The 16,876-nt window shown below is 41.0% G+C and overlaps 1 protein-coding gene across 1 annotated transcript; it reads left to right on the forward strand.

Annotated features, from left to right (window-relative positions):
- Positions 1-1,133: 1,133 nt before the first annotated feature.
- Positions 1,134-16,109, forward strand: LOC309517409 (vomeronasal type-2 receptor 26-like; the record flags this gene model as incomplete). Its single annotated transcript, XM_082196646.1, has 7 exons — positions 1,134-1,309; positions 2,081-2,372; positions 3,244-3,510; positions 6,054-6,281; positions 8,350-9,462; positions 15,736-15,743; positions 15,800-16,109. 7 exons carry the CDS (start codon positions 1,134-1,136, stop codon positions 16,107-16,109), a joined length of 2,394 nt encoding a protein of 797 aa, XP_082052772.1.
- Positions 16,110-16,876: the final 767 nt, after the last annotated feature.

The raw sequence follows: 16,876 nt of genomic DNA on the forward strand, positions 1-16,876 counted from the left end.
GGTCCAGAAGAGTTGGATTTTAGGACATTCCCATCACATGTGGAGGTATGTGCCTGTGGAGGTGTATCCTCTCCAGCATTTTGGTGAGGTTCCTGGGCGTAGTTTCTGTGGTGTTAGGTACCACCTGTAAGTAAGTTTCAGAGTGAGTTGTTTTCTTACTTCCAAATCTTCTTAAAAATGTTTCCAAATCTGAATGATAACGATACAAAAATAAAACAAGGAGAGAGAAAGAAAGAAACAGAAAGAACAAACAAAACAATGCAAAAAGATAAAAAGGAGGAAAAACAAAGAAAGTAAAAACAAATGGGTACTTCCACATCGCTATCTGCCAATTGTAAGTATTACAATTATTCAAAATTGTTGGCATATATGCTCAAGGATTACTTCTCGCTGTAGTTGGTTATCAGCTTTCCTCCCAAACTGCTAATGGTATCTTCCCTAGTTTCCTTCAATGTACTTCTGACACTCAGAAACTCTAAAAAATACTTGATAGAGAAATTTTATGAAGAGTGTTGTTTCCTGCTTATCAGTGGATTTTAAAAAATAGCAAATACTTGTGGGTATTCTGCATTGACAGGGTATGAACTGGATGACCTTCTAGGTACAGTCCTAACCTATTATTCTGAAACATCACAAATATTATTACTTTGGCAGTTCCCCTACTGCTGATGCGCCATAGACTCCAAAAGCACTACAAAAGTGATTCTCTCCCCTGTAATTATTAGAATTACTATAATCAATTCCACAAGCTGAAGCTTGAGATGTCAGAGTGGAAAACACGCAACATGTAAGTCTGAAATGATTATTAGTTCCCCAGTTTTTCATAGACAGCTATGGTAAAGGAGGAGAGAGAGGCTGGACTTTGTTACCTCTCGGTTTTCAGTTTCCCTCTTTCATATCAAATTACTGCATCTTATTTGGCATCCAAGGCATTCTGCTGTGACAGTGTTTAAGTTAACAATAGGTGGATACATGTCCCTTAAAATACCAAATTAACAGTCAATGACCACCCAATCTCTCTTGTTCAAATCACGTGGAGGACAGCAATAATATTGTAAAGAGAAACAGGAGTGTCTATGCAGAGAAGGACATTTGCCATCAGGATGTTGCTTCTACTTCTGCTTCTCACCAACATGGGGTCCCAAGTACAAAGTGTCAAATGCACCACAAATAATCCTGTTCATGTTCCAAATGAGTGGTATGAACCTGGTGACCTTGTCATTGGTGCAACGGTATCTTATATGTATTTCATATTACCCAGAGTTTCTTTCAATGAACACCCTTCCCAGGTCTTCATTAATACCCCACTGTAAGTAAGTGGTACTTATATGGTACTTAATATTATTTTATTTATTCTTTATATGTCATGGCTGACTGGAAAAAAACTTTTGATTGGTTTGGAAAAAAAAGCTTTAGAATTTTTTTAAGAAAAAGAATGGAAGGATTTTCTACACACACACACACACACACACACACAATTTTATTAGAAATATCCATGCACATAGGCTATGCACAAAAGCTTAATGGCAATGAACATTAAGCTTTTTTGTCTAAGTCTATAAAGGCAGAGAGAAAAGAGAGTAAGAGCAAGAGAAAAGGGATGGCATAAAAACATATGAAGAACAAATGGGCAAGCAGTGAGGTACTGAACTTTGCTGATGATACCAAAATGTCCAGGGTGGAGAAAACAAACATGGGTTGCAAACAGCAACAAAATGATAAACTGAATGCATGGGCAGGAAAATGGGAAAAGCAATTGACTGTAAGCAAGTGCAAAGTGATGAGCAAAAAAATTAACTTCATTCTACGGTCATGGGGTCTCAACTGGTTGTAAGAAATCATCAATAAGATTTTGTGGTCCTAGTAGATAGTTTGATGAAGACGTCGATTAAGTTTGCAGCAGCTGTAGAAAACACTTTAATATATTTTTATTGACACAGTATTATATAAAGGTTGTCTAAATAAATAAATAAATTTTGCTGGCTGTGCCCTTTATAAGCAGGTGGGTGAATTTCTCCTATATCTAGATAATATGCACTGTTTAATTTTCCCATTAAACATTAACTCATTTCATTTGCAGGGTGATGACAAAGTTCTACCAGCACATCCTTGCTTTGGTCTTTGCTGTTGATGAGATCAACAAGAATCACAGGATGTTGCCCAATGTCTCTCTGGGATTCCACATCTATGATAGCTATTATGATTCAAAGATGGCCTACCGAACAATTCTGGACCTGATCTTTAATGCAAATCACTTTGTTCCCAACTACAGGTGTGGCATCCAGAAAAATGTCATAGGAGCCATTGGGGGACTTGACTCTGATACCTCCGGGTGCATGTCAAACGTCTTAGGTCTTTTCAAGATTCCACAGGTAGAATATGGATTTTGAAAAATGGGTATTTCGTTCCATAATTCACTCTTCTCGTTTCCATGCAGCAGGAACCTATTGATTCATAAATATGGTAAAATGGAAATAGTAAAAGGGGACTGCAAAATGTGGATATAATTGGGGTCGGGGCTTAATATGCATATCCAACAATGTGGGCAATTTGTGTCTAATAGATGTAATAGAAGATTGCTGTCAGGTGCTAGGTTCATAAATGAGGCACCTCAATGGTTCGTATTGAATCAGTCCAGAAAGGACTGCACTGCATGTATCTGAGCTACCCGTATCAATTTATGCTGTTGACACTACCTTACAAATGCATAAATAACTCAGGATGCAGTAACTAAGAATTTTCCTTCCCTTCAAACTTATGAAATTCCTTTCCTGGGGAAGTATGGTTTTATTTAGCATTGCTCACTTTCAGAAGTTAATTAAAAACACAGTTTTCTTGTTATTGTTCAGACATTTGACATTCTGGAAAGTTATATGGAAGTGGCAATATTATGTTGTTCTGCTGTATAGTTAGTTTTCATTTTAGTTGTTTCAATCTTTGCAACCAGTCTATGATTCTGTATTTTACTGATATTTTAAATAATGTGGTTTCTTGTGGTCAGAGAATAATAACATATATAATCTTATGGAGATCTTCCCAGGAGAGTTTTTAGCAGATGGAGAATCAGCCAATCTCTACAACCACTGTAAAGGTTACAGAGCAAAGGAACAGTAAATTGAGGTTGGTGCTGTCCCTAAGCTTCATATATTTGGGATATATGGGATTTATATTTATATTCAAAGTAGTTGGAATACCATTAGTTTTTTATTACACTTGGAAATGTTTGGCTTTTTCCTTTTCCAGATTTCATTTGGCTCATTTGAACCAGCCATAAATGATGGAATCGAGTTCCCTTCCTTTTACCGCATGGTCCCCAATGAAGATCATCAGTACAAGGGAATAATCCAGTTACTTCTGCATTTTGGATGGAAATGGGTCGGGCTGATCACTCCAGCTAATGAAGCTGGAGAACGTTTCTTACAGACAATAGAACCAATGCTGTTCAATAATGGACTCTGTTCAGCATTCACAGAAAAAGTTAAACCCAATGTGCATTATAACGGTAACATAGTAGGAACGCTGAATGCATGGTTTTCATTTACACCTTTCACAACCAGCAAAGCCAATGCAGTTCTTGTATATGGAGAAGGTAGATTTATTATATGGTTAGCAAGTGCTATAAAGACAATGGAGATAACTCAGTTACTACTTCCTTATAAGAAGTCACATGAAGGAAAAGTATGGATTACAACAGCCCAACTTGATTTCATATTATATAGCCTTCAAAAATTTACTATTAATATACGAATGTTCCATGGTGCTATCTCCTTTGCGATTCACTCCAAGGAGATTCACAAATTTCAAGACTTTCTTCAGAATGTACATCCTTACTGGACAGACGCAGATGGTTTTATCCAAGATTTCTGGGAAGATGCATTCAGTTGTTCACTTTCAAATGCCACTCTCTCACCAACCATGTGTACTGGAGAGGAGATGCTGGAGAGTCTCCCTGCACCATTTTTTGAAATGAGCATGACTGGCCACAGCTACAGTATCTATAATGCTGTCTATGCTTTGGCACATGCCTTAAATAGAATGCACTTGGCTGCAGTCATCCGCAAAAGGAGAGATGCTAAGGGAAAACTCTCTCCTCAGTATGTAGAACCTTGGCAGGTAATGTTCTCTCTTACAAAACATTCGCTGCATTGATCCATTATGTGAGTTGGCATTTAATTATCAGTAATGAAATAAAAGAATAGAAGTTAAGAAATTAACGATAAACCTTAAGTAATTTTATTATATCAAAGATGGGAATTAGAATATTTCCCATAGTGATACTGAACTGACTTTACATGACTCAAGCTTTCATATCTAACCAGGCAATAACTATGACAGTTAACTCACATTCCTGGCCATCACACATATAAGCAGACTCATGTAAAGCCAGAATAACTCCTAGAAAACCAATTTAAAGCTATTTTTTAAAAAACTGCTTCACTTACCAGTGAGGGACAAATGTGGCTTTTCCTCTTCCTCTTCCTCCTCTTCCTCTTCTTCTCCCTCACCGAATGATTCTTCATATGATAAAAGCACCAGAGGGTCTGACTGACTGTCAGATGTTGTGTTCAGCTTGTTGTGCAGGGTTCATTTTGGAAGCCTCTTTTTCTGCATATGCAGCCTACCCTGTCATTCAGACATTCTTCAGGTTTAAGCAAATCTTAAAGCTGCTAAGCAAACCTGGGCTGGCTTTAGATTCCATTGGCAAGCTGGTCCTCATCTGTGAATGATTGGGAGTGGTCTTAGAGGATCGGAGGATTTTGGTTTACAATACTGCTATCCACAGAAACCAATGTCCAGTTCATATCTTCCACCCATAAGTTCAGTGCCATCTCTGCTTCACCAAAGCCTTGTCCCCCCTGGCTGGTCAAATTTGCAGTCAGTGCTGCCACAGTCCCATGTTTCTCCCTCTCATGAACATTGATGACTTGGATACTGGATTCGTTGCGGCCAAATTTGCATGCCTCAGCATTCACAGACGTCCTATCCTTCAAGAAGTCCAGCACCTCCAACTTCTTTTCCAGTGTGGAAACTGCCTTACACTTTTTGGTTTCTCAGCAGCTGATGATGGCAATGATAATGCCTTGTGTTTCGGAGCTATTCTGCAGTCTGAGGCCCTGCCAACCACCTCTTCCTCCACACTCTGAAAATCTCTGTTACCGCTCCAAATCCCTCCGCAAATCTCTCTGTCTCTATGACCTTCTCCAATTACCCAGTGGTGTAGAATGGGGGAGGAGAACAGAAGAGCAGCCCATTGGGAGAGGTCACCACCCAGGGACATCCTGGCAGTCCTCCTCCCCAAGTACCCAGTCCTTCCTTGCATGCATGCCTGCCACCAGTTTTCTATGGGGCCTGGAGCCTGGCCTGGCAACCATCTGTTCTCTGCCCCTTTGCCCCCTTCTCTCCAGATTCCTCTTCTGCCTTGGAGACTGGATTGCTGTCTGTCACAACCTCTTCCTGCTCAAATAACCCTGTTGTCTCTTCTGTTTCCAAAAACCCCTCCTCCCAGTCTGCTCCCTCTTCTGTCACTGACCACCCCTTGTCATCCCACCATCAATCCCTGGTTCTGAGCCTCCTTTCCTTGGGGTGTCCCTTGGGGGTTCCCCAGCTGCTGCTTCCTGCCACTCCTCTGCATCCAGCAAGCCCATGACACTATGCTCAGCTCTGCTCTATAAAATATGTAAAGGTTCATTCAGATCTTCTCATCTTGCATTCCTATCTTTGAGAACATGAGTTCCCATTGCTTCTCTTACATGACTTCTCAAATTCTGTCCCCGTCATGGATCATGACAAAGTCAGGTCCCAAGCAAGCAGGTCTAGGGGCTCAACTCTCCTTCATAATATCTTTATGGAAGTCTGTCAGATTCTGAATTGACACAGATTCATGATTTCCACCTCCTCCTGAATGTGCAACTGAAATATGGATGCTCTACATTGTGAACTGAAGTGTTTACCTCCTAGAGGAAAAGGAATTAATTCCATCTTGGAAAGCTATTCAACAATCTTAATTAGACTATTGGAATGCTTCATAGACCTTTTAATTCTCTTCCTCTTAGCTCCACTCATTCCTGCAGAGAATCTCATTCAACAACAGTGCTGGGGATGAAATCACATTAAATGAATATGGAGAGTTAGCGGCTGGCTTTGATATTACCAACTTGGTCACTTTCCCAAATAGATCATACATCAGAGTCAAAGTGGGAAGGTTGGATCCTCAGGCCCCTCCGGACAAAGAGCTCACCATTAATGAGGACAGAATGAAATGGCACAGAGACTTCACTCAGGTATGGGAATAACGGTGCAATCTGTGAAATGCCAAAATTTGTGGTTATCCACAAAATGCATTGTAACAAAAGCAATTCATACATTATTGATTTTGAAATTCAATATTAAATATGGCTTAAAATAAGTGCTTCATAGTGCTTTAATTGAGAGATACTCTATTTGAAAGAGTGACTTTTCTGTATGTTTGCACCTTCAGCTAATGGCACTTTTATTTGTACATAATATTACATTACATGGGATACTGACATTCCCTTTTTATTTATTCCATGCTAATAAGCCAGGGACGCGGGTAGCACTGTGGGTTAAATCACAGAGCCTAGGACTTGCCGATCAGAAAGTTGGCAGTTCAAATCCCCGCAACCGGGTAAGCTCCTGTTGCTAAGTCCCAGCTCCTGCCAACCTAGAAGTTCGAAAGCACGTCAAAGTGCAAGTAGATAAATAGGTACCGCTCTGACGGGAAGGTAAACAGCGTTTCTGTGCACTGCTCTGGTTCACCAGAAGTGGCTTAGTCATGCTGGCCACATGACCTGGAAGCTGTACACCGGCTCCCTCGGCCAATAAAGCGAGATGAGTGCCGCAACCCCGGAGTCGGCCACGACTGGACCTAATGCTCAGGGGTCCCTTTACCTTTACCTAATAAGCCACCCAGGAGAAATATTGTCCTTTAAGAAATGCTGTAAGGTCTACCAGTACATAAACAAATGAGCCACAATACCAAATTGAGGAACCTGTGCAGAAGACATCTCTCACTAAGAAGGAACAATGGCTATCAGAGAGTCCAGCATCATCTACCATTCCTGTTTATGAAATCCATGAAACTATTCTCCAGTTAGTGGCACTAGATTGAAGACTACGCTAGCTGTATCACTACTTGGGTTGAGAATGAACATCATGAAATTTTAGTTTGTATGAAGCTAAGTTCAGAGTGCATGCATCTAGGACCAGTTGTAGCAGGTGAGTAGGTCTAAGGTGGGAGTGCTCCCAGACCTCTTGCTTGAAAGGGAATGCAACCCCTCCCAGAACAGGTGTGGCATAGGCGCCACCCACCCAAAGCATTTCTCTCTCCCCATCCCTTCCATCACTGCCTCCAGACACCAAAACAGCACCTTCACCACCTCCTCTCATTCAAATGGAATGGAAAGGTAGAAGTTCACATCATCAGCATACAGATGACACCATGTGCTAGACCCTAGGATGTTGTTCCAAAGGATTTCCTATAGATGATAAATACTATAGGAGACAGAATGGGGTCTAACAGGGCACCACAATCCAAAGGTCATTCAATGATTTCCTAGTGCTAGTTTCTTGTTGTGACCCTGCAGGTAGGAGCAGAACCACTATAATGGGTTACCTTTAATTCCTTGAGCCACCACAAAAAAACAGCATGTGGACTCCTTGAAGCAAATGCCGTTAGGTGGTGACTCCATCAATAGGCCAAGCCAGGGGTGAAATCACACCGAATTTTAACACAGCTGTAAGGTTGGATGGTCCAGGTATGAATACTGAAATCTTCTTAAGTTTGTATGATACTTAGAACAGCAACTGTTAAAGCACCTGATGCTGGATAATTCCCCAAAACAATATTAAACTCTTCCTGTCTCTTTGGATAGGTGCCACCCCTCTCTATATGTAATGCCCACTGTCTTCCTGGTTATGGAAAGAAAAAGAAGGAGGGAAAGAAGTTTTGCTGCTATGATTGTGATCCATGTCCAGACGGAATGATCTCAGATGAGAAAGGTGGGAGATGACATCTTCAGATATTACAAAAGCTCTGGGCTCCTGGCAATTTTGTTGAGGATAGGAGGCTTAAATTAATGGAGGTCCTGTTCTAATAGTTTATAGATAACATCAATATATTTTTATCTTTAAAACATCTTGAATTTTTTTAAAATTATATATTATACCTCCAACCTCTACAAACGTAGGGTGGAATACAAGTGGTGTTTTCCCCTCTAAGAATTAGGTGGTTTGACAAGAGGGTGAAAGTCTCATTAAACTTGCCTTTCTAGGTTCCTAAGATTTCAGCTGTAATTTCTTAATTTGCTGTACAGTTTATGTGGTTCTAAGACAAAGGAGGGGGTCTGTAAGAGAAGATATCCTCCAAGTAGAAAATTCCAGATTGGATTCATGAGGTTTACTTTTGATGCCACTAGGTTAAAAGAATTTGGGTTTGAAGTTCTTAAACCTTTTGAGGTAGAAATCACTATGCTAGATGGATTACTGATTAGGAAATTCTTAAGAATAGTTTTGATTGCTTCAAATTGTCATGCACGTTTGTTTTCAGACATAGAAACATGTGTCAGTTGCCCAGCAGATCAATATCCAAACAGCGGCCAGGATCTATGCATTCCTAAGATTCCAAACTTCCTAGCCTTTGATGAAAACTTGGCCATTGTTTCAACTTTTTTTGCACTTTTATTCTCTCTCATCACGATTCTGGTGCTTGGCATCTTCATTAAGCATCGCGATACAGCCATAGTCAAAGCCAACAACCGAAGCCTCACCTATGGTCTCCTTATCTCCCTCCTCTTGTGTTTCCTCTCTTCTTTGTTGTTTCTTGGAAAACCTAATATGGTGACTTGCCTTCTCCGACAAACTGCTTTTGGCATTGTCTTCTCTGTGGCCCTCTCCAGCATCTTAGCCAAAACCATATTGGTGGTTTTGGCATTCATGGCTACCAAACCAGGATCCAATATGAGGAAATGGGTAGGCAAAGAACTGGCTTATTCCATTGTTTTTTCCTGCTCCATTGTTCAAGTAGGAATCTGTGTCCTCTGGCTGGCAACCTCTCCCCCATTCCCAGATGTGGACATGCACTCAATGCCTGAGGAAATCATATTTCTTTGTAATGAAGGGTCAGTTTCCATGTTCTATTGTGTTTTGGGCTACATGGGCTTCCTGGCCACTATCAGCTTCACTGTGGCCTTCCTAGCTAGGAAGTTGCCTGACACTTTCAACGAAGCCAAGTTCATCACCTTCAGCATGCTGGTCTTCTGCAGTGTTTGGCTCTCCTTCATTCCAACCTACCTGAGCACCAGAGGAAAATACATGGTGGCTGTGGAGATCTTCTCCATCTTTGCTTCCGGTGCTGGGTTACTGGCTTGCATTTTCACCCCTAAATGCTACATTATTGTGGTGAGGCCTGACCTGAACAACAGAGAGCAGCTAACACAGAGAAGGGTATAAATGACAGTGGAATTTGTGGTTCTGTTGGGTCTGAGAATACATGGACTTGCTTGCTGGTATCACTTTCTAGGTCCCTGCTCTGGATAAGTGTAGAGTTTGCTTCTTAACTTTTTTGTCTGCCAAAGATTTTCCTAAGGCAATGCGTACAGATTTTTCCTCAGGTTCTATACCCAAAGCCTTTTTCACAAATGAGTAATGCTGTAAAGCAATGGAGGTTTAGGTTCAAAGTTTTCTTCTCCTAGGTGGGCTCCCTTCTTAGGTTTATGAGACCCATCTGCCCCTCATTTCCCTCTACAGCACCTGCAGTAGCCACCTTTTTAAGCATTGGGCCCACTTTTGTTCTCATTTGCTATATCCTGTCTTTGCATGCAGAGAAATCCCCCAACTTACTGAAGATTTGAGGCCCATTGGCTGCCCTCACCTAATTTAGGCAGTCAGTTGAATCTGTTTTGTGGAATGTGGCTGTTGTTGCATGCTGACAACGTCTAGGAGCCACAGGTGAGAACTGAGTGCAGGGTGGGGATCAGAGGTAGATAAACTACCCCAGAAGGAGCACGACTTGTTCCCTGCTAGAGTTACTACCCCTCCCTAACACTCCATACACCCCTGTCATGTGTTAATGTATATTTAAAGCAAATGGAATCTTAATAGCAAAACTCTCAGCCTTTTCATTTAGAAATGGTTAATTTCAGTGGTTCAATGTTGTACATGTACTGTATGAATTATTGTTAATAAAAAGTCTCTTATCAATTACTTCGTGTAATCTGCAAATTCATCTTGAAGACAACACAGGGTACAAGAAACAAAAAACATTGTGAAATAGTTAAGGGCTCTACATTCTTTATCTCTCACCTACAAGGCAGCTGAGGAACAGAAGAAGGAGAAGTTTGAAACAGCCATTTCCCTTTTTTAAAAAAAAAAATAGTTTTAACAAAGAAAAGTAGCAGAGATATGCAACCATACCTGGAGGAAAACACACTGGATATTACTAACACTAATAGGACAAGCCTTTTTTCTGAATTATACTTCTAACCTGTTTGAATGAGTGTTGGCAGAGAATATCTCAAATAAGCCAAATGGCTTCAGAGAATACAGATGTGTTGTTTCTAAAGTTGATTCTAAAGTCTAGTTATGCTATTTCTATTATAATAATTTTTATTAATTTTAAATTACCATTCAATAATAGCCTCATTAAAACAATACCAAATTGTAATACTAATACTAATCATTTAAATACCAAATCAGATAATTTAGGTGCCCCCCCACATGCTAGATGATTTCCTTTATTTCTGCATTCCAAAATCTTATTAATTTCTATTATATTCCGGTGAAAATAATAATCCCTTATACAACAACTGCAATATTAATAACTTCTATTTGTGTTGACACATTAAATGATTTATAGAACTACAAATGAGGCACTCAAACTATATCCTTGTTCTTCCAGTGTGTGGCAGTTATTCTGTCTGTGGTGTCTCTTCCAATCCTTGTAAAATGTTATGCTTATTGTGATGGAAAAGTTGGTTCCACAAGTATTTCTTTTCACTTTTTTCTCCTGCCAGCAAATGCTTAAAGAACAGCAGCCTCTTATTGGCTGTGGTTCCAGGAGGGAGAGTTTAAAAGGAACACATTTCGAGGGAGATGGAGTTAGAGTGTGGTTAAGAGGGGGGTTGAGTTGAGGTGGTTGAGGAGGGAGGCTGGAGAGATTGTTAGTTAGGGGGATAGGATAGGAGTGTGGAGGAGGGAGAGTTGGTTCTGGAATAAAACATCCACTCTGAGTGTAAAGTGAAGACTGAGTGTATTGTCCTGCGGGAGTAATAGAACCAAATTTTGCTGGGAGACTGAGGGTGAGACAGGAGAAGGAGGAGCTGAAATAGATGAGTCTGCTTAGGTCTCAAACTAATCTGGAGGGGAGAGACTCTTCTGAGGAAAGAAGAGACTTCCAAATCCCAGTGAAGGAAGGGGGGGTGAGCCCTTAAGACTATTACTGAAAGTACCTCAGGAGTTGCATTTGTTAAAGGGGTGGGTAAATGAAGGAAAGTACCGCCTTAGAAAGGAAACAAACTATAAAGTGAATTGAAGTGAAGTAGTGTATTCTTATTGAAGTAACCTAAGTTTCTCCACTTGTATTATACTACCTTGTTCTAAAAATAAATCTTTATTGTTTATTTAAAGAACACCTGCTCGAGACTCCAACTTCTTTTTCTTTTTTTAATATATATTTTTATTAACAAACCAATCAAATCACATTAATTCCAAATTACAGAGCCAAATTTTGAATTTTTTGTTGGGGGTACCCATGCTTCGAGCTCAGAAAGGGATCCAAACATCTCTATTGCTGCTGCTTTAATATTCACAGTTCTGTCCAAATAGTATTCACAGTTCTGTCCAATCTTCTCTCTATTCTTTTCCTCATCTTCTTGGTATCATATAATCCTTTCTTTGTGACCTCTGATAGTCTCCACAAGCGGGTTAAAAACAAACGTTGTTATTGTCCTGTGTAGATTTTCCATTCCTCCAAGAGCCATATTCAAATAGACAGACGCCATTTCATCACTCCGTACAAAACGTTCTTAAAGTCTGCCCATTAATCCTTGCAGGCCTGTCACTCTCTCCTCAATCTTCTTAGGGAGTTCTGCCAGGTCAAGCTCACAGTCCAATATGATAACCAAGCCATGGTCTCCTCCCCCTCGATCGTAAATCCTGCAACCAGGCCTGCTCCCTAGCGAGTCTCTTTTTATAACTGTGTCATTCCAAAGGCCTTTCATTCCTTTCCATATATTTCACAAACCATGTCTTTGATTAGTAATTCATTTCCACACAGTTCTTAATCATCCCGCTTATAATCAGTAGTTGCAACGATTCTTCTTGGGGGGGGGGATTGTTAGGTAATCACATAAGATAAAAAAAGAAAAGTTTCCTCCCCCCCATTCCGTCCCGTTCCGACATACCGACCCTTTGATGTGTCTTCTTCTTGATATATTTTCCTGTTGAATCCAGCCCGTCGCTCGACTTCACAGAGGTCACTTCACATAGTAGTGTCAACTCCCATTCTTCACTCGAAACATGTGTATTTGCTGCTCTCTAATTGTTTATTTTGAGCTGCTGCAAACAGGCGCGCTATCAGAGACAGCGTCTGGGAGAGCCGAGAACCCACACAAGGGCTATGCGCCTAGTGCCCTCATGTCGGAAATCAAGCCTTTATCAGGAGAAAGTGGCAACTCTCCCAGGCACCCGGCTTGGTCTCCTGTTGACCTCCCTGTCTGCTTTCCCGGCAAGATCCAGGCAGAGGTCGCGATAGGCGATCCTTCTCAGCGTGAGAAGAACACACCCCTCTTTCTGCCCTCCCCCCCGGGCAGGGGAAAGAGATAGAAACGTATTTACACGCCTTTATTTCTGCCTTTGCAGCGTTACAGAAAACATGACTGCTCTCTTCAAACTCCAGCAGTCGAGAGAGAACAAACACTTCCTGTCCAGCTCATATTACACTCTGAGCTAATTCCGGTGCCCTCTGCACTGTGAATTGACTGTCCCTCTGTTTCCCACGGAACAGTCCCAACATTCCCATTATGTTTTGTTTTCAAGCTACCAGCAGCTTGCGGCTGCATTGCTTCAATATCGTAACACCTCACCCCCTGCATCTTTCGAACTCGGGGGTGATTTATCGGCACCACAGGCAAATGCAGTGTCCCCCCATTCCCTGGGGTAACAAGGGAGGCTGCATACTCCCATATCAGCCTCTTAATTTCCTCGTGTGAGCCGGAGAGACGGTATTGCTGGCCATCTTCCAATGCGCCCCTAGCGGCCCACCCCGAGACTCCAATTTCTTGGTTATCCCCCTCACAAAGATCCCCCTGGTATAGTGAGGTTTTGTTTTTAAGCCTTCAGGTCAAAGGTTGCTCGGTGAGGTGGGGGCAATATATTTCAGAGGGAGCAGACACATGGGCTTGAGTGGTAACTGAGGTGCCAAGTTTGTCGCATCCATCTTTTCCAAGTTGTTGCTGTTCTCCATCATGCTTTGTGTGGATCCGATATCCCATTGGTCTATTGATGCTATAATCCAGTGTCCCCACTTCTTGATAAGGCAAGGGTGCTATTCAGAATTGCTGCCACCATTCAGTTAATATGATAGCAAACGATGTCTGATCAGTGTTACATAGGTGGGAGAGTGATGCATACCACAGTACCAACAAATTAGGAAGCGGGGAAAGGATGGGGCCAGCTCAACTCTAGACATCCTGCTGACCTTGTAGGTTCATTCCTTGCTTATAATTTTGTGATGTTACAAATATAATTACATTGGCAGATCCGGCTTCTTGTCTACTAGCTGCAGTAATAAATCCTTTTGGATTCAGTATCTGCAGTCTGAATTCAGACCGTTCCTCCTAGGCTGGAAAAAATGGTGAATACTGCTTTTTTACTGGAAGCCGAATCACAGGACAAAGCGATGCAGCGACTTTTGGAAAATGTGGGATAACCCTTCTCCCAGGGCATGATGGGAACCATCAACAGTTGCAGGAATGAAGGATACAGCATCATATATGGATGGGAAAACATCATGAGGGGAAATTGTCACACGCAGGAAAGAATAAGGACTACACTTAAAGTTCCTCACTTGAAAGTTTATAAATTACCTAATACAAATAGAAATCACAAGACTGTAGCCGTTATATAAGAGATTATTATATGTGCATGGAATGCAATGGAAATTATTAACATAGTGGAACACAGAAATAATGAAGAAGAATGAAGCCATCAAATTTAGCATGCAAGGGGAAACGTTTAATTAAATCATATAATTGACATTTGAATAATAGGCATTCATAATTGCATTAATTAGATAAAATTGGTATTGTTATAATGAGGTCGCTATTGGAACAATACTGGTAAATCAATAAAAATATATATTTAAAAAATAATAATAGTAATATTTTGGCAGTTCCCCTACTGCTGATGCGCCATAGAATCCAAAAACACTGCACAACTGATTCTCTCCCCTATCATTACTAAAATTACAATAATCAATCCACCTGACTGAACCTCCAGATGTCACAGTGGAGAAAAAGAATCAACAAGCAAGCCTGAAATGATTATAAGCTTCTCTGTGCTCCATAGACAACAAGGCAGGGCTCTGTTACTTATCAGTTATCACTTTCCCTCTTTCATATCAAACCACTGCATCTTATTTGGTATCCAAGGCATTCTGTTGTGACAATGTTCAAGCTAACAATAAGGTGGATACATGTCACTTAAAGTATCAAATTGACAGAGTCAGCTGCCACCCAATTTGTCTTGTTCATATCAGGTGGAGGAGAGGAATAATACTTTCGGGAGAAGCAGGGGAGTCCATGCAGACAAGTGTATTTGCCATCAGGATGTTGCTCCTGCTGCTCCTGCTGCTCCCCAATATAGTGTCCCAAGGACAAAGTACTAAATGCACGACAAATAATCCTGTCCATGTTCCACACGAGTGGTATGAGCCAGGTGACCTGGTCATTGGTGCAATGGCATCTCATATCTATTACATAGTCCCCAAATTATCCTTCAAGAAACACCCTTCCCATGACTTCATTGATGCCCCACTGTAAGTAACCGTTAATTAATATTATTTTAATTATTCCTGATATGATTGATTGGGGGGGGATAGCTTTAGAAGTTTATTTTTTTAAAGTGTCGAGAGATTTTATTAGAAATCTCTGTGCCTATAGGCTGTGTTCATACTCTCAATGAACTATAAGCTTTTTTGATTCTAATTGTGTAAAGAGAGATAGAAAAGAGAGTAGGAGAAAGAGAAAAGAGATGGAATAAAAAAATAGGAACAGTACTGAATTTTTTTGATGATACCCAAATTTTCAAGGTACTGAAAACAAACACAGTATTCTTAGATTGCCCAAATAAGTAAATAAACTTTGCTGGCTTCATCCTCTCTTTATAGGCAGGCAGGTATATCTCTCCTATCTAGATTCTGAGCACTGTTTAATTTCCCCATCAAACAAAATCTCACTTCATTTGCAGGGTGTTGACAATGTTGACAGACGGAAAAGAGAGTAGGAGAAAGAGAAAAGGCATGAAAACCTAGGAGAAACATATAGCCAAAAGTGTTGTACTCAACTTTGCTGATGATACCCAAATTTTCAAGCTGGTGAAAACAAACACGGGTTGCTGAAGATATCGAAGAAATGTGCAACGGCTTTTTTAATGACACAGTATTATGAGACTACCTATTAAGTAAATAAACTTTGCGGGCTTTGTCCTTTCTTTCGATAGGCAGGCAGGTGAGTCTCTCATACCTAGATTATGATTAATTTCCCCACTCTTATTTCATCTGCAGGGTGGTGACAAAGTTTTACCAGCAAATCCTGGCCTTGGTGTTTGCTGTTGATGAGATCAACAAGAATCCCAGGATGTTGCCCAATGTCTCTCTCGGCTTCCACATCTATGATAGCTATTATGATTCAAAGATGACCTACCGAAACACTCTGGACCTGCTCTTTAAATCACTTCACTTTGTTCCCAACTACAGGTGTGGCATCCAGAAAAATGTCATAGGAGTCATTGGGGGACTCAGCTCTGATACCTCCTGGTGCATGGCAAACATCTTAGGTCTTTTCAAGATTCCACAGGTAGAATATGGGTTTTGAAAAACAGAGATTTCATGCTGTCCTTGCATTAGGAATCTACTGATTCATAAATATGGAGTGGGAGAATGAACAAAGTAAAAGGCATATAATATGCATATCCAACAATGTGTGTAACATGGACCATTTGTGTGTAATAGATGTAATAGAATATTGCTGTAAAGCTGCCAGGTATGTAAAGGAGGCATGGGACGTGGAGTGGTGCTGTGGGTTAAACCACAGAGCCTAGGACTTGCCGATCAGAAGGTCGGCGGTTTGAATCCCCGTGACGGGGTAGGTTCCCGTTGCTCAGTCCCTGCTCCTGCCAACCTAGCAGTTCGAAAGGTTGTCAAAGTGCAAGTAGATAAATAGGAACCGCTCCGACAGGAAGGTAAACGGCGTTTCAGTTCACTGCTCTGGTTCGCCAGAAGAAGCTTAGTCATGCTGGCCACATGACCCAGAAGCTGTATGCCGGCTCCCTTGGCCAATAAAGTGAGATGAGCACCGCAACCCCAGAGTCAGTCATGACTGGACCTGATGGTCAGGGATTCCTTTACCTTTTATGTAAAGCAGGCACCTAAACTGGTTCATATACAACAATCCTGAAAGCACTGCATTGGCTTCCTGTGAGGTACTCAGTATATGACATTGGCACTGGATTCATAAGCAAAAATAGCTGAGAACACATTAACTAAAAATGTTCCTGCCCCTAAAAATCAAGATAGTCCTTTCCCAAAGTATGATGTTAATCAACATTGTTCACTTTCAGAGGCTAATTGAAAAAGTGTTTT

The sequence above is a fragment of the Podarcis vaucheri genome (genome assembly GCF_965113315.1).
Source record: "Podarcis vaucheri genome assembly, chromosome: 13".
Taxonomy (NCBI): Eukaryota; Metazoa; Chordata; class Lepidosauria; order Squamata; family Lacertidae; genus Podarcis; species Podarcis vaucheri.